Below are 12353 nucleotides of genomic sequence, written 5' to 3' on the forward strand. Positions count from 1 at the left end.
GCCGCCCGCCATGTGCGCCCCATGGGCGCTGCCACCTTCGGCGCCATTTTGGACGGCACCCCAGGACCCCTGCTCATCGGGAACTTCGTCTGGCCATTCATCGCCTGCCACCAACGCCGACCAGCCCGGGGTCTACCAGCACCAGCCGCAGCTCGCCTCAACCACCATCGACCAATCCCAGCCGCACATCCTCGCAACCGCGACGGCGACGGTGAAAGTCGATGGGCACAAGACTTCCTGCCTTCCTGACTCCGGGAGCACGGAAAGCTTCATCCACCCCGATACGGTAAGGTGCTGCTCCCTAGCGGTACACCCCGTTACCCAGAGAATCTCCCTGGCCTCCGGATCCCACTCCGTGGAGATCCGGGGGTACTGCACCGCGAACCTCACCGTCCAGGGCGTAGAGTTCAGCAACGTCCGGCTCTACGTCCTCCCCAACCTCTGCGCTGCCTTGCAGCTCGGCCTGGACTTCCAGTACAACCTCCAAAGCCTAACTCTAAAATTTGGCGGACCCCTACCATCCCTCACTGTGTGCGGCCTCACGACCCTTAAGGTGGACCCACCTTCCCTGTTTGCAAACCTCAGCCCGGATTGCAAACCCGTCGCCACCAGGAGCAGGAGGTACAGCGCCCAGGACAGGACCTTCATCAGGTCGGAGGTCCAACGGCTACTGCGGGAAGGTATCATCGAGGCCAGCAACAGCCCCTGGAGAGCCCAAGTGGTAGTTATAAAGACTGGGGAGAAACGCAGGATGGTCATTGACTACAGTCAGACCATCAATCGGTACACGCAGCTCGACGCATACTCCCTCCCACGCATATCTGATATGGTCAATCAGATTGCACAGTACCGGGTCTTCTCGACAGTAGACCTGAAATCTGCCTACCACCAGCTCCCCATCCGCAAGGCGGACCGCCAATACACTGCGTTTGTCGCAGACGGCCGCCTTTACCACTTCCTTAGAGTTCCCTTCGGCGTCACTAACGGGGTCTCGGTCTTCCAATGGGAGATGGACCGAATGGTTGACCGGTACGGGCTGCGGGCCACTTTCCCGTACCTGGACAACGTCACCACCTGCGGCCACGACCAGCAGGACCACGATGCCAACCTTTCCAAATTTCTCCACACCACCAAACTCCTGAATCTCACGTACAATATGGAGAAGTGTGTGTTCAGCACCAACCGCTTCGCCATCCTCGGCTATGTGGTCCAGAACGGAGTTCTACGGCCTGACCCCGATCGCATGCGCCCCCTCATGGAACTCCCCCTCCCCCACTGCCCCAAGGCCCTCAAACGATGCCTGGGGTTTTTCTCCTATTATGTCCAGTGGGTCCCTAACTATGCGGACAAGGCCCGCCCACTCATTCGCTTCACAGTTTTTCCCCTAATGGCCGAGGCTCACGAGGCCTTCAACCGTATCAAGGCCGACATCGCCAAGGCCGCGATGCACGCGGTCGACGAGACCCTCCCCTTTCAAGTTGAGAGCGATGCATCAGACGTCGCTCTGGCCGCCACCCTCAACCAGGCAGGCAGGCCCGTGGCATTCTTTTCCCGCACCCTCCATGCCTCTGAAATTCGGCACTCCTCCATCGAAATGGAGGCCCAAGCCATCGTAGAAGCTGTGCGGCATTGGAGGCATTACCTGGCCGGCAGGAGATTCACTCTCCTCACAGACCAACGGTCGGTTGCCTTCATGTTTAATAATACACAGCGGGGCAAGATCAAAAATGATAAAATCTTGAGGTGGAGGATCGAGCTCTCCACCTACAATTACGAGATTTTGTATCGCCCCGGTAAGCTCAATGAGCCCCCCGATGCCCTGTCCTGAGGTACATGTGCCAGCGCACAAGTGGACCGACTCCGGACCCTGCACAACGATCTCTGTCAGCCAGCGGTCAGCCGGTTCTTTCACTTCATTAAAGGCTCACAATCTGCCCTACTCCATCGAGGAGGTCAGGGCTATCACCAGAGACGGCCAGGTCTGCGTGGAGTGTAAACCGCACTTCTACCAGCCAGACCGTGCGTGCCTGGTGAAGGCCTCCCGTCCCTTTGAACGCCTCAGCATGGATTTCAAAGGGCCCCTCCCCTCCACCGACCGAAACACGTACTTCCTGAACGTGGTCGATGAATACTCCAGATTCCCTTTCGCCATCCCATGCCCCGATATGACGTCTGCGACGGTCATCAAAGCCCTCAACACCATCTTCGCTCTGTTCGGTTTCCCCGCCTACGTCCACAGCGACCGGGGACCCTCATTTATGAGCGATGAGCTGCGTCAGTTCCTGCTCAACAGGGGCATTGCCTCAAGCAGGACGACCAGCTACAACCCCCGGGGAAACGGGCAGGTGGAGCGGGAGAATGGGACGGTCTGGAAGGCCGTCCTGCTGGCCCTGCGGTCTAAACATCTCCCGGTCTCCCGCTGGCAAGGGGTCCTCCCCGATGCACTTCACTCCATTCGGTCGCTCCTGTGCACGGCGACTAACGAAACCCCCCATGAACGTCTCTTTGCCTTCCCCAGGAAGTCCACCTCCGGGGTTTCACTCCCAACGTGGCTGGCACCTCCAGGACCCGTCCTCCTCCACAAGCACGTGCGGCTCCACAAGGCGGACCCATTGGTCGAAAGGGTACAACTGCTGCATGCGAACCCACAGTATGGATACGTGGCGTACCCCGACGGCCACCAGGACACAGTCTCCCTCAGGGACCTGGCACCAGCTGGATCCCCACCCACGGCCCAACACCACCCGACACCCCCCCCCCCCTCCGATTGCCTCGGTGCTACCCACCCTCCCCCCAGCGCACCTCACTACAGCCCCCGCCCCAGGACGAACCGTCCTCCCACTGGTTCCACCCGAGGTTGGAGGACAACACGTTCCCGGAGTCACAGGCGACCAAGTCGGCGCCTGCATCATCACAGCGGAGGATCAAGGCACCCGACCGGCTATATTTGTAAATTTTCACCAGACTGTAACCTTTAAATCCTCACAACCACCGCTGGACTCTTTTATTAACAGGGGGTGAATGTGGTAGTCACCACTGTTTGTATAATAGTTGAATTAGAGGTAATACGGAAGGCTCCTGTACTACAGGTATGGGGGTCGATCCCTGCCTGCTGGCTCCGCCCAGTAGGCGGAGTATAAATGTGTGTGCACACCGAGCTGCTCCCATTGCTGGTAGCAGCTGTAGGAGGCCACACATCTCTGTGTAATAAAGCCTCGATTACTCTCTACTCTCGTCTCGTCGTAATTGATAGTGCATCAGTGGGGGAGAGAGCGAGAGAGACTGGGGGAGAGAGAGACTAAGGGAGAGAGACTGGGGGAGAGAGAGAGAGACTGGGGAGAGAGAGAGACTGGGAGAGAGAGAGAAACTGAGGGAGAGAGAGACTGGGGGGGAGAGAGAGAGACTGGGGGAGAAAGAGAGACTGAGGGAGAGAGAGACTGGGGGAGAGAGACTGGGGGAGAGAGAGAGAGACTGGGGGAGAGTGAGAGACTGGGAGAGAGAGAGAGGGGAACTGGGGGAGAGAGAGACACTGGGGGAGAGAGAGACTGGGGAAGAGAGAGAGAGACTGGGGGAGAGAGAGAGAGAATGACTGGGGGAGAGAGAGACTGGGGGAGAGAGAGAGAGAGAAATACTGGGGGAGAGAGAGAGACTGGGGGAGAGTGATGCACGATCAGTGACCACTAAAGCGAGGTTGTAGTCCAACTGAAGGCTTTAATAAGCTAGATGTTTCCCCCAGCAGCTCAGGTACAGAATGAAGGCTGCTGGGGTGGCACGGGCTCTTATACCCCGCCTAGCAGGGCGGAGCTATCATACATTCTACCAATAGAAAGCATACAGTTTCCACCAGTGGTGCTTTCGCCTGTCAGGTACCGTAATACCTATAATACCACATTCACCCCCTGTTAAAAAAGAGTCCGGCGGGGGTGGTGGCCTGAAACTACAAAACATAACAACATGGTATAATTAGTTATGGAGGTACCGTAATACCTCCGTACAGTGTTTAGTAACTATTTACAAGTCTGGTAGCTATGTACATGTGATGGTTGAGATTTACAGATTACAATTAAAATGAAGCAATCAGTCGATCGGGGGCCCTGGTCGTCCTCTGTGATCGTCGGAGCCTCGGTGGTGACTCCGGTGGAGGCTCGGGCGTCTGTGACTCCGGGAGCGTGGCCTCGATCTCCATGGCAGCTTCAACACCCCTAGACGCCGCTGGTGGGGAAAACGGTTGACCTGGGAAGGGAGCGCCTGCGGGGTGCGTCGGTGGGTGGGGGGGGGGCATAGACGGGGCCGGCGGAAGGACCGATCCTCCTGTAAGGTGCCCCGGTGGAGGGGAGGGCGGGACTGGTGGCTGGAATGTGCGTGGGGCTCCGGCGGGCGCCAGGTCCCATAGGGAGACCGTATCTTGTTGGCCGTAGGGGTGTGCCACGTAGGTGTACTGGGGGTTAGCATGGAGCAGCTGGACCCTCTTGACCAATGGGTCCGATTTGTGCGCCCGCACGTGTTTTCGGAGCAGGATGGGTCCGGGAGCTGCCAGCCAGGTCGGGAGCGAGGTCCCAGAGGAGGACTTCCTGATGAAGACAAGGAGACGTTTGTGAGGTGTCTGATTGGTGGTCGTACAAAGCAGTGACCGGATGGAGTGGAGGGCATCCGGGAGGACTTCTTGCCAGCGGGAGACTGGGAGGTTCCTGGACCGTAGGGCCAGTAGGACGGTCTTCCAGACCGTTCCGTTCTCCCTCTCTACCTGTCCGTTACCCCGGGGGTTGTAACTGGTCGTCCTGCTCGAGGCGATGCCCTTGCTGAGCAGGAATTGACGCAGTTCATCGCTCATAAAGGAGGACCCCCTATCACTGTGTATGTAAGTGGGGAACCCGAACAGTGCAAAGATGCTATGGAGGGCCTTGATGATGGTGGTTGCGGTCATGTCGGGGCAGGGGATGGCGAATGGGAACCGAGAGTACTCGTCAACGTACAGGAGATGCGTGTTGCGGTCGGTGGAGGGGAGGGGGCCTTTGAAGCCCATGCTAAGGCGTTCAAAGGGACTGAAAGCCTTTATCAGGTGCGCTTTCTCTGGCCGGTAGAAGTGCGGTTTGCACTCCGCGCAGATTTGGCAGTCCCTGGTGGCTGTCCTGACCTCGTTGGAGTAGGGCAGTTTGCGGGTCTTGACAAAATGGAAAAAGCGCGTGACCCCCGGGTGGCAGAGGTCCTCGTGGAGGGCTCGGAGGCGGTCCACTTGTGCGGTGGCACATGTGCCGCGGGACAGGGCGTCAGGAGGCTCGTTCAGCTTCCCGGGATGATACAAGATCTCGTAATTGAAGGTGGAGAGTTCTATCCTCCACCGCAAGATCTTGTTGTTTTTAATCTTGCCCCGCTGCGCATTATCGAACATGAAAGTGACCGACCGTTGGTAAGTGAGGAGAGTGAATCTCCTGCCGGCCAGGTAATGCCTCCAATGTCGCACAGCTTCTACTATGGCCCGGGCCTCCTTTTCGACTGAGGAGTGGTGGATTTTGGAAGCATGGAGGGTGCGGGATAAGAAGGCCACGGGCCTGCCCGCTTGGTTGAGGGTGGCCGCCTGAGCGACGGCGGTCGCATCACTCTCGACCCTGAAGGGGAGGGACTCGTCGATGGCACGCATCGTGGCCTTTGCAATGTCTGCTTTGATGCGGCTGAAGGCCTAGCGGGCCTCCATCGACAGGGGAAAAGCTGTGGATTGGATCAGGGGACGGGCCTTGTCCGCGTAGTTGGAGACCCACTGGGCGTAGTCACTGAAAAACCTGAGGCAGCGCTTCAGGGCCTTGGGGCATTGGGGGAGGGGGAACTCCATAAGGGGGCGCATGCGTTCAGGGTCGGGGCCTATAACTCCATTTCGCACTACGTAGCCGAGGATGGCTAGACGGTCGGTGCTAAACACTCATTTATCCTTGTTGTATGTAAGGTTAAGGATCTTTGCGGTCTGGAGAAATTTTCGGAGGTTTGTGTCGTGGTCCTGCTGGTCGTGGCCACAGATGGTGACATTATCGAGATACGGGAATGTTGCCCGTAAACCGTACCGGTCAACCATTCGGTCCATCTCGCGCTGGAAGACCGAGACCCTGTTGGTGACACCGAAGGGAACCCTTAAGAAGTGGTAGAGCTGCCCATCTGCCTCGAAGGCAGTGTATTTGCGGTCACTAGTGCAGATGGGGAGCTGATGGTAGGCGGACTTGAGATCGACTGTGGAGAAGACCTTGTAATGTGCGATCCTGTTTACCAGGTCGGATATGTGGGGGAGAGGGTACGCGTCCAGCTGCGTAAACCTGTTGATGGTCTGACTGTAGTCGATGACCATCCTATGCTTCTCCCCGGTCTTTACCACCACTACTTGAGCTCTCCAGGAGCTGTTACTGGCTTCAATGACCCCTTCCCTCAGTAGCCTTTGGACCTCTGACCTAATAAAGATCCGGTCCTGGGCACTGTAGCGTCTGCTCCTGGTGGCGACGGGTTTGCAATCCGGGGTGAGGTTCGCAAACAGGGAAGGCGGGTCGACCTTAAGGGTCACGAGTCCGCAGACAGTGAGGGGGGGTATAGGGCAGCTGAATTTGAAGGTCAGACTTTGAAAGATTACACTGGAAGTCTAAACCCAGGAGTGTAGCTGCGCAGAGGTGGGGAAGGACGTAGAGACGGAAATTTTTGAACTCCCTTCCCTGGACTGTGAGGTTTGCACAAAACCCCTTTATCTCCACTGAGTGGGAACCGGAGGCCAGGGAGATTTTTTGATTAATGGGGTGGACGAGGAGAGAACAGCGCCTTACTGTGTCGGGGTGTATGAAGCTCTCTGTGCTCCCCGAGTCGATTAGGCAGGACGTCTCGTGCCCGTTGATGAATACGGTCGTTGTAGCGGTTGAGAGAGTTCGAGGCCAAGACTGATCCAGGGTCACCGAGGCTAATCGCAGCAGTTGAGAGTTCTCTTCGGGCAGTGCGTGGTCAGCCGAGCTGGGGTCCTGGGGATTCATCCAAGATGGCGGCTCCCATTGGGAGCACATGGCTGGGGATGCACAAGATGGCGGTGCCCATCCCTCTAACGTGGTGTCCGCGGAACAAGATGGCGGCGCCCGGGGTCCGCACGTGGCCCTGGGATATGAAGATGGCGGCGACCGCTGGACGCACGGGGCCCGTGGAGAAGTTTGTTGTTGCGGTCCGCATTCGCCGCCGGAGACCGCGGCGACCGCCCGGGCCTGGCATACCCCCACGAAATGGTCCTTTTTGCTGCATCCCTTGCAGATGAATGCGCGGGGCCGGGCAGCGCTGGCGGGGGTGCTTGGCCTGCCCACAAAAGTAGCAGCGGAGCCCCTCGGGATTGCCAGGCTGCCTTGCAGCGCAGGCCTGTGGGGGAATGGGGGAAGTCTCGGGGTCGGCCGCGGAGGGGTTCCACGCTGCCCAGGGGGCTGCCGCGCGGTCGGGAACATAAACGCGGGCGAATATAGTGTCCTTTTAGCAGCTCTATTGCTGCATCGAAGTCTTCCGCTTCCTCGATGAGGGTGTAAATCTCCGGGCTCACCCTTGAGTGCAGGACGTGCAGTTTCTGCTCTCCTGTGGGTGTGTTTTCGGCCGTCTCGAGATACCCTTTAAAGCACGCCAGCCGGTGTTTAAAGATTGCCGCTGAGTTCGCCGCGTGGGGGCTAAGTTGCAGATACTCTGGCTTGATTCGGAGCTCCATCCTTTCTTCTTACAAAACTAGCTTATTAACTTGATGCACGATCAATGACCACTAAAGCGAGGTTGTAGTCCAACTGAAGGCTTTAATAAGCTAGATGTTTCCCCCAGCAGCTCAGGTACAGAATGAGGGCTGCTGGGGCGGCACGGGTTCTTATACCCCGCCTATCAGGGCGGAGCTATCATACATTCTACCAATAGAAAGCATACAGTTTCCACCAATGGTGCTTTAGCCTATCAGGTACCGTAATACCTATAATACCACAGAGGGAGAGAGAGAGAGACTGGGGGCTGGGGGAGAGAGAGAGAGACTGGGGGAGAGAGAGACTGGGGGAGAGAGAGAGAGACGGGGAGAGGGAGAGACTGGGGGAGGAGGGAGAGACTGGGGGCGAGGGAGAGAGAGAGACAGGTAAAGTAATCTTTATTCTCACAAGTAGGCTTACATTAACACTGCAATGAAGTTACTGTGAAAAGCCCCTAGTTACCACATTCCGGCGCCTGTTCGGGTACACTGAGGGAGAATTCAGAATGTCCAATTCACCTAACAGCACGTCTTTCGGGACTTGTGGGAGGAAACCGGAGTACCCGGAGGAAACCCACGCAGACACGGGGAGAACGTGCAGACTCCGCACAGACAATGAGAGAGACTGGGAGAGAGAGAGAGAGACTGGAGGGGAGAGTGTGGGAGAGAGAGACTGGAGGGGAGAGAGAGAGAGACTGGGGGAGAGAGAGAGAGACTGGAGGGGAGAGTGTGGGAGAGAGAGACTGGGGGAGAGAGTGAGAGAGACTGGGGGAGAGAGAGAGACTGGAGGGGAGAGTGTGGGAGAGAGAGACTGGGGGATGATGCACGATCATACCACAGGGGAGAGAGGAAGAGGGATGGGGGTGAGGGGAAAAGATAGAGACCGAGATGGAGAGCCAAGGGGGGGGGGGGGGGAGGGAGGGAGAGAGGCTGGGGGAGGGAGTACATGGGAGAGAGAGAATGGGCAAGAGAGACAGACAGAGAGAGAAAGGGAGAGAGGGAGAAACTGGGGTGGGGGGGGAGTAGAGAGAGAGAGAAAGAGGGGGAGAGAGCAAGAGAGAGAGAGAGCCTGGGGAGAGAGAGAGAGAGGTCGAGAGAGAGAGGGAGAGGGTGTGAGGGAGACAGAGAGGGAGAAAGAGAGAGGGGTAGAGAGAGGAGGAGGATGACTAGGGAGAGAGACTGGGGAGAGAAAGATGGGGTGGGGTGGGGGGTGGGGGGCAGAATTTGCTCTTTGTTTTCCATTAAGTTCTTGAATATCCAGTGAAGATCTTTCCCATTGAATTAGGGCAACTCGGTGGCACAGTGGTTAGCACTGCTGCCTTCACAGCGCCAGGGTCCCGGTTCGATTCCCCGCTGGGTCACTGTCTGTGCAGAGTCTGCATGTTCTCCCCGTGTCTGCGTGGGTTTCCTCCGGGTGCTCCGGTTTCCTCCCACAAGTCCCGAAAGACGTGCTGTTAGGTGAATTGGACATTCTGAATTCTCCCGCTGTGTACCCGAACAGGCGCCGGAATGTGGGGACTAGGGGATTTTCACAGTAACTTCACTGCAGTGTTAATGTAAGCCCACTTGTGACAATAAAAAAGATTATTACATTATAAAGATGTTGGATAATCCATTTTTTTCTTTTGATTCTCTGCTTTAGGGGGAATCAGCAAAATAGCTGGTACCCAGAGCTTCGAGCGACAGCGAGAAAGAGAAAGAGAGAAAGAGAGAGGGAGAGAGAGGGAGAGAGAGCGAGCTGTGTCATCAGTTAGCGCCATCACTGAACATCCAACCACGTGGGCAGGCGGTAAGGTCACAGGCAGCGCGGGGTCAGGGTTTTGAGGCACGCTTTGAGCTACAATTGGATCTCAATCCAGTCTCTGGACACATTGTATTAACCGTGTCTTTCACTTTATTTAAAATGTATTCACGGGAAATGTACGTCGCTGGTTAGGCCGGTGTTTATTGCCCATCCCTCGCTGCCCTTCAGAAGGTGGGGGTGAGCTGCCTTCTTGAACAGAGGGTGGTGGTGGATGGAAAATGTTCAGACTGGAGACCAGTTACCAGCGGTGTACCACAGGGATCAGTGCTGGGTCCTCTACTATTTGTGATTTTTATCAATGACTTGGAGGAGGGGGCTGAAGGGTGGGTCAGTAAATTTGCTGATGACACCAAGATTGGTGGAGTAGTGGATGAGGTGGAGGGCTGTTGTATGCTGCAAAGAGACATTGATAGGATGCAGAGCTGAACGGAAAAGTGGTAGATGGAGTTTAACCCTGATAAGTGCGAGGTGATTCATTTTGGTAGGAAGAATTTGATTGCGGATTACATGGTTCTGAAAAATGTGGAGGAACAGAGAGATCTTGGAGTCCATGTCCATAGATCTCTGAAAGTTGCCACTCAAGTGGATAGAGCCATGGAGAAAGCCTATAGTGCGTTAGTATTTATTAACAGGGAGCTTGAGTTTAAGAGCCGCGGGGTTATGCTGCAACTATACATGACCCTGGCGAGACCACATTTAGAGTATTGTGTGCATTTCTGGTCACCTCATTATAGGAAGGATGTGGAAGCATTGGAAAGGGTGCAAAGGAGATTTACCAGGATGCTGCCTGGATTGGATATGAGGAAAGGTTGAGGGAGCTAGGGCTTTTCTCATTGGAGCGGAGGAGGATGAGAGGCTTAATAGAGGTTTATAAGATGATGAGGGGGATAGATAGAGTGGACGTTCAGAGACTATTTCCTCGGGTGGATGTAGCTGTTACAAGGCGGCATAACTATAAGATTCAGGGTGGGAGATATCGGAGGGATGTCCGAGGTAGGCTCTTTACTCAGAGAGTGGTTGGGGTGTGGAACGCACTCCCAGTTATGGTAGTGGAGTCGGACACTTTAGGAACTTTCAAGCGGTTATTGGACAGGCACATGGAGTGCACTAGAATGATTGGGAGCAGGTTGGTTTGATCTTAGTTTCAGACTAGTTCGGCACAACATGGTGGGCCGAAGGGCCTGTACGGTGCTGTACTGTTCTATGTTCTATGTAAACTCAGCCCTAAATCTACTTCCCCTTATTTTGAGGCTATGCCCCCTAGTTCTGCTTTCACCCGCCAGTGGAAACAACCTGCCCGCATCTATCCTATCTATTCCCTTCATAATCTTATATGTTTCTATAAGATCCCCCCTCATCCTTCTAAATTCCAATGAGTACAGTCCCAGTCTACTCAACCTCTCCTCGTAATCCAACCCCTTCAGCTCTGGGATTAACCTCGTGAATCTCCAGTACGTCCTTTCTCAGGTAAGGAGACCAAAACTGAACACAATACTCAAGGTGTGGCCTCACTAACACCTTATACAATTGCAGCATAACCTCCCTAGTCTTAAACTCCATCGCTCTAGCAATGAAGGACAAAACTCCATTCAACTTCTTAATCACCTGTTGCACCTGTAAACCAACTTTTTGCGACTCAGGCACTAGCACACCCAGGTCTCTCTGCACAGCAACATGTTTTAATATTTTATCATTTAAATAATAATCCCTTTTGCTATTATTCCTACCAAAATGGATAACCTCACATTTGTCAACATTGTATTCCATCTGCCAGACCCTAGCCCATTCACTTAACCTATCCAAATCCCTCTGCAGACTTCCGGTATCCTCTGCACTTTTTGCTTTACCACTCATCTTAGTGTCATAAGAACATAAGAACTAGGAGCAGGAGTAGGCCATCTGGCCCCTCGAGCCTGCTCCGCCATTCAATGAGATCATGGCTGATCTTTTGTGGACTCAGCTCCACTTTCCGGCCCGAACACCATAACCCTTAATCCCTTTATTCTTCAAAAAACTATCTATCTTTATCTTAAAAACATTTAATGAAGGAGCCTCTACTGCTTCACTGGGCAAGGAATTCCATAGATTCACAACCGTTTGGGTGAAGAAGTTCCTCCTAAACTCAGTCCTAAATCTACTTCCCCTTATTTTGAGGCTATGCCTCGAACGTCTGCAAACTTGGACACATTGCCTGGCCCGGATCTATCCCAGAGCTGGCAAAATGGGGCTTGATTCACCTGTTCCAGATGATTCTGAAAAACTCCACCAATCTCAAACAAGAATTTTTCCAAACCCAGATTTCCAATGAGCAGATTGGCTGCTTGCCAAGTCCATCAGCATGACATCACGGACTATGCCACAGAGCATACCGAGTCATGTGGATCTGCTGGGTCTGTCCACATAGCAGCTTGCCGGGCAGGCATTAAACGAGTGAAACAGACCAGGAAGTTCCCGACAGCCGGCACATCCCTCCTGTAATGTGGATTCCAGAACTGCTCACAATACTCGAGCTGTGGCCTAACCAACGTTTATACAGTCCCAGCATAACCTTCCTGTCTCTTAAACTCTGTGCCTCGGCTAATAAAGGCAAGTATACCATATAATATTAAAAAATCTTTTGTAGTGTCATAAGTAGGTTCACATTAACACTGAAATGAAGGATGACACGGTAGCACAGTGGTTAGCACTGTTGTTTCTCAGCGCCAGGGTCCCAGGTTCGATTCCCCGCTGGGTCACTGTCTATGTGGAGTCTGCACGTTCTCCCCGTGTCTGCGTGGGTTTCCTTCGGGTGCTCCGGTTTCCTCCCACAAGTCCCGAAAGACGTGCTGTTAG

At 54.8% G+C, this 12353-nt stretch overlaps 1 protein-coding gene across 9 annotated transcripts in view; it reads left to right on the plus strand.

Moving 5' to 3' along the window:
* ncor2 (nuclear receptor corepressor 2) overlaps positions 1 to 12353 on the plus strand; it is a 1088322-nt gene that overhangs the window by 989894 nt on the left and 86075 nt on the right. For all 9 annotated transcript variants that reach the window (XM_072510208.1, XM_072510371.1, XM_072510235.1 and 6 more), the window contains one exon: positions 9360 to 9506. In XM_072510208.1, coding sequence (XP_072366309.1) covers positions 9360 to 9506 — 147 coding nt within the window. The remainder of the gene's footprint in view (positions 1 to 9359; positions 9507 to 12353) is intronic.

The sequence above is a fragment of the Scyliorhinus torazame genome, chromosome 1 (genome assembly GCF_047496885.1).
Source record: "Scyliorhinus torazame isolate Kashiwa2021f chromosome 1, sScyTor2.1, whole genome shotgun sequence".
Lineage (NCBI taxonomy): Eukaryota > Metazoa > Chordata > Chondrichthyes > Carcharhiniformes > Scyliorhinidae > Scyliorhinus > Scyliorhinus torazame.